Consider the following 6037-nt stretch of genomic DNA (forward strand, 5'->3'; position numbering starts at 1 on the left):
AAATTTATAATCAATAACAATAATTAATCGTTGTTTTGAAGGAAAGAATTGCTTATTGAAGTACATCAGCGCCTGTCAGAAAGAAATGTGTTGTATCATCACTTAGCTTGAGACACACAGGTCGACATATGAGGTTTCTTATCTAAGGTGTACCCTTGCTTATTTAAGGTTATAAAACAAGACATGCTTTTGGAATATTCATTTTATTAATATTTTTGGAAAGCACAATATTTTTTGTTCAACAAAATATACAAATTGATATAAATAGATAAACATGTTTATATACAGTAATAATAACAATATATATATATATGAAATAAATTCTGATTATATTACCATTTTTGAAGGCTCAAATCATTAATCAACCATTAATATACTTTAACAATTCAATCGACATCTTGGATGCCAACAATGAGCACTATCGCTAGAGTTGTTTTTGCACACACAAATTTCACTATCACACTCAAATAGTTGTTTTACACAAATGTATCGGTGTCTAAGCTCTTGGACAGAGTAACAGCACTTTGCACTATTCTTGGATTTGCTGAAATGGTATATACGGTTTTATTCAGGTCACCTCTTCTCATGTGACGTCTTGGTTTCTTTCGTCGCTCCGGGTAAAGTTTGTCATTTGGAAGAGTATCGATGCTTTCTGAAGAGGAGTATTGAACATTTCTAACTTGTTGAAGATTAGAAGAGGAAGTGACGCAACTGGAAACATACGAGTATGTTTCCCCGGAATCAGCGAGGTTGTATGATTGAGCTATGGAGCCGGCTAGTTCCTGTCTTGATTTCAAAGAGTCATAACGGAAGGATCGGTGTCTGGACACTTTATCTACTTTGTCCATATCTCTGGAGATGGAGGTTCGAATGTTAGTGCTCAGATGTTTAGCTTGGTTAAGGTCTTCGGCAATGGAATCACGCAGGCGACACAGCTTGTTATAACCAACTACACTTGCTGAACTGTTATAACTCTTTAAGCTATGCTGCCGTTGCACATCCGTGTCAAGTAGTGTCACAACTGGTAAAGATGGTGGTGGTGGTGTCTTCTCTGGTGTCAACTGTTCGCCACTCACGCCCGATGTATTGGCATCGCTGTCGTCTTGTCCACTTGAAGATGAAAGATCAATATCTAAACCACTGTCTTGTCGCGCCTCTTGGTCCAGTGAAATTTCCATCAACTTCTTCTGTGCATTACTCAAATGTTTTTGGAGGTCGTTAATGGCCAGGTCTTTCTGAAAGCATTAAGTATTTTGTTAAATATGCGGTTGATACCAAGTTTCCCATCGTTTTTAGATCTTTATTCCGTTTCGTTTTAAGATCATTATTTCGTTTCGTTTTAAGATCATTATTCCGTTTCGTTTTAAGATCATTATTCCGTTTTAAGATCTTTAAATATGAGATTTATTTAACCGCTAGCAGACGTGTTGGTATTGCTGATGAAGAACCGTAGTGTGATAATTTATGATATCCCCACTAAAATTAAATACTTGATCTTACCTCTTGTAATGACTTCTTCATGGATCGATTTTCAGCCACTACACTGTACATATCATCTTCAAACTGGTCGAATGTCTGTATTCCTGTGACGTTGTGGGTAGACTTAGCAGACATTGAAACACGAAGATCGGCCTTTTCCGGATTTTTCCACCATAACATCAACTAAAATAAATCGAAATATATATGTGTATGCCTGAACTCAATTATTTTTGAATACTTGAAATGGCGTCGGGTGACCGGTATAACGTCTAATAAAAACTGAACAGGACAAAATCGTTTATCGTAAATGAAATGAAATGAAATGGGGTTTAACGTCCTACTGTTCTGCTCCTAAACTGGGCTAATGAAGACGGGCATACGCCATACAGTGTGCTATGAGGGAAATTTTGCCCGGACAGCGGTACTACGGCCTACTCTTATATCGAATTCCAACTGCCAAGGGATCTTTTACGTGCACGCCAATGTGTACACGGGACCTCGGTTTTTCGTCCCATCCGAACGACTAGACAGCTGTCCTTGTCAGACCCTCCGTCCTGCATAACTGACAAGGGGAAACCACGCTGGAAAATCTGAATGAATTTTCTCGACCAATGCAGGGATCGAACACCCGACCTCCAGGCTAGCGAGCCAGCGTCTTACCCACTTAGCCACGTGATCCCCATCGTTTATCGTCATGAGAGGGTACCGTTAATAAGAATTCGACAGCATTGTATTAAATTGTCTACCGGGGTTCGAATCCTACCATGTATGTTCAGCATATCATTATAGTATTTCTATTTACACCGTAGGAAAGTAATTTTTCCATGACCTACCTTTGGGACGAAAACCATAGACGTGGTTACTGCAGAACAGACAAATATACCAAGTAGAAGACTTCCATAGACGATGTTAGGACGATCTTGGAAAATACTGCTGATGGAAATGATGGTAGTGGAAACAGAAATGGTGGTCAAAGTACTAATGATGATGCCGTAACAGTCATTCATGGAGGGTAACATGACGTCACGGGTCTTCCATGCGAGAAATAGACCGGCTATAAGGACAGGAGTCTTCAAAGCAATGGTAACCATCAACCAGGACACGATATTATTACAACTACAGGTCGTGACTGTTACAACTGATAGATGGGATAGGTTTAATTTCATTTCTGACACAATCTGAAAAACATAACAAGATATATTTATAGGATATAATGTGCCAAAAATAGAAGTAGTGCAAAATTAGGCTACATCTCTATTTCAGATAGATTGTCAGGAAATCGAAAGGGAATCCAATTCTAACATTTAAATATTTATGGTGCTCTTACCTGGGACACATGAGCTATATTTGTGTACTGAAGAGGGTCAACCATTTGCCATGCAGACATCAGAATGACGTCACCCAGTAACAAAATACCAATAAATATGAATAGTTGATTATCACGTATAACCTAAAAAATACAATGATCATAATCAATTAACAAAATCAACATTAATTAATTCAAATATTAACACTGGCATTTAATAGTGTTGTGGCATTAATAACAAGTATTTGAAGGAATAAATGATTATAATGAAAGGTGGGGTCTGACTTCTGGAATAAACTTAAATGGGTTAGTGTACATCAAATTTAAGTAGCACAGGCTTTCGTGATGAAATGGGGTTAACGTCCTACTTGTCCGCAGCGACCGGGATTGTGGAAACGGACCTAATGGTTATTTTACGTACACGCCAATGTGTACACGAGGCCTCGGTTTTTGTTTCATCCGAACAACTAGATAGTGTCCATTGTCAGGCGGCTTCCTTCGGTAAAGAAGCTTCCGCAACGGAAGCTTACAGAGTTCTGAAAATGGAAAGGGTTGGTAAGAATTACCGGTGTTGTGTTCAGATATCATGTTTTGGATGTTAAATATAACAGCCGCCAGCAAACAAGGGAGATAACACGATCCATTTCTAATCTCAGACGATTAGTTGTACTTGTAAATAAATTATATTTGTTGACGACCAGGGTTTAGCTTTGTTTATTAAATACTTACAACACGTTTTAAAGATGCCTGTTCAAATATTCGATAAACTCGCCAACATTTCGCTAACAGGGGTCCGTACAACAGTGAAAACGAGCAGCTTAAAAAGGCGACACGTAACTGAAAAGAAAATAAAACGTTAAAAAATTTACGCAGGGCACAAATTTTGGTATATTTTATTTTTCGACAATTCAATTTGACAAGAACTAGAAAATATCGAATCCTGGACGATTCGTCCTCGTATAAGATATACACATTTTGAGGGCAGTAATGACGAGTAGTAATGCCGGTATACAAAACCCATATCATTTTAAATATTGAGTAATATTTTGATTCGTATTTGGAATGCATGATTAAATAGCATATCTTATAATACCGATAGGCTCTAATTAGTTTAATTTTAAAATTAAACCAGTTTTGATGTTCAATTCTAAATGTATAATACGAGTATAAATATAACTGAATTCCCTACCTGGCATATATTAGAGACTTGTTTTCTGTCGTCTGCTATGAAGAAATCAATACCAAATAAAACACACGTTATACTGGACAACAAGCCTCCTGATGCTACCAAAATATTCAAATTTGGGCTGGACATTTTGATCAACCTGAATGAAATAAAGTAAGATTTTAATGGACAAAATCATTTTAAAGATACATTATGTAAGATTTTAAATAAAGAGCTAGTCATTTTTGCTATAATAGTTCGAAAATAGATCATTTAAAATGAATAATTTGAAAATTGCATTCAAATTACTCTATTGCGATATTAGCCTTTGAAGGTTTGATAAGACGTGTGAAATAATTTCAAACACCGTACTGGTTGTTCGAAGCTAAGTCTCGCTCCTCCATTTTTAGATTAAATCAAAATATGCCTGAATCGTTCTAATCTATTTAATATCGGAGAAATTCGATGCCATCGAGAGTTTATTATGGCCTGGATCAGTTAATTAATGTCTAATTAATAATTTAGATAACATTTCAGGCCCAAAGAAAGACCCGCAATTAGCAGATTTAACTCTTGCATAATGTATGTTTAAGCGGCAACATTATAACCCATAAAATTGAAATATACATTCCATGGAATTGCTTTGAATGTTTAAGCCACGCCACAATACTAGTGCATCTCCAGTATTTCCCAAGCGAGCATTCAAAATAAATAATGACATGACAAACTAACCTCGTATTACGCAGACGTATATTTAATATCAAATAGACCAGAGACATGACAGATAATATACTTCCACACACCCATGACACCACCACAACACCGACTCCTATCTCACGTGTGTCCATCTTCCTACAATAATAAGCACATAAAAATCATTAATGTACATACAAATTAATGCAGGTCGCAACAGCAATCCTTGCTTCATACCCTGATTGGACTTTCAAGATTCTAACAAAAACATTAATTGTATTTTAAACTAATTACAAAAAGAATCATTATTACAAGATAATAATGTTATTCAAGTCCTATGTACACAAAGTTGATCCCCCAAGCTAGGCATGAGAAACCACTGACAGTTTTTACAAGATTTTTTATCGGGTTTGTAGTCTTCGTTCTTTGTTGTCAACAAGTTTTACAAAACAATCGATAGGTTGAATAAACTCTGTTTGTTTATTTTCTACCATCAACCCCGTCTTTAAATGATTTAAACGTGTCTTAAACGAATTATTTCTTGGTCTGTTTCGTGATGTTTCTATAGGGTCAACTAACACGATGAAATTGATATGATTTGATTGATAAAACGTTGACAATGAAGCCTTGTTTTGTTTGTTTTATTTTCTAAAAAAGCATTTTAAATACACCCCCCCCCCCTAAAAAAACGATTTGCTGAATGTTAACAACAGTAAACTTTGAAACATTGGTGCTAATTATATCACGACAGTTATAATTTAGTTATATTGCCACCCAATTAGGGACAAACCATCAGTTTTAACTGGTTCATTTAACTGTCCCAGGCACGTAAAATAACCAATGATTTATTTATTGAACTATATACCAGAACGCTAAATGAAATTTATTACTATTAATTAGTCAATTAATTTTGTTGTCGTTTTTACCCCTATTGAAATATCTATGCATGTTTGGGGTATTTTAGACCAAACAAATATTTTGTACAAATCCTCGAGTTGATGTTCTGAAAATGGATGTCCATATTGTGACAATATAATGGTTGCTATGTTTGTCAGTATTCATTATCGAACTCCCAGCTTTCTAAAACAAATTAATCAAGCATTTATTTTATATTGCAAATACTCATTTTAACCATGCCTATCATGTATTAAAATAGAGTTTTAATAAATCCCCGTTTCATAAACTATATCTATCATTTAAATATTTTTACCCAGACCACAATAATAACATAATAATAATTATATGGAAATAAGTAATTGATAAAAAAAAATATAGGTTGAGTTACGTGTACTTACTGTGCTTATCAAAAATGATCTCATTAACCTCTACAAGTTTTATATATGAATTTAATAGAAAATACGTGTGTCAGTTGAAACTTCAAAATAGTCCGCGTC

General features: G+C 35.3%; 1 protein-coding gene across 3 annotated transcripts; it reads right to left on the reverse strand.

The window, feature by feature from the left end:
- Positions 1-360: 360 nt before the first annotated feature.
- Positions 361-6037, reverse strand: LOC126829660 (probable G-protein coupled receptor 156). 3 transcript variants are annotated; one of them, XM_050559674.2, is made up of 8 exons: positions 5939-6037; positions 4683-4802; positions 3975-4110; positions 3515-3622; positions 2807-2929; positions 2313-2657; positions 1501-1662; positions 361-1235 (listed from the first exon to the last, which is right to left on the reverse strand). In XM_050559674.2, the coding sequence occupies exons 2-8, from the start codon at positions 4796-4798 to the stop codon at positions 477-479; spliced, it is 1749 nt and encodes a 582-aa protein (XP_050415631.1). In that variant the 5' UTR covers positions 4799-4802; positions 5939-6037; the 3' UTR covers positions 361-476. The 3 variants fall into 3 exon arrangements, with proteins under 3 accessions (XP_050415631.1, XP_050415629.1, XP_050415630.1); XM_050559672.2 differs by lacking the exon at positions 5939-6037 and adding an exon at positions 4956-5028; XM_050559673.2 differs by lacking the exon at positions 5939-6037 and having other exon boundaries at positions 4683-4928.

Source organism: Patella vulgata, chromosome 8 (assembly GCF_932274485.2).
Source record: "Patella vulgata chromosome 8, xgPatVulg1.2, whole genome shotgun sequence".
Taxonomy (NCBI): Eukaryota; Metazoa; Mollusca; class Gastropoda; family Patellidae; genus Patella; species Patella vulgata.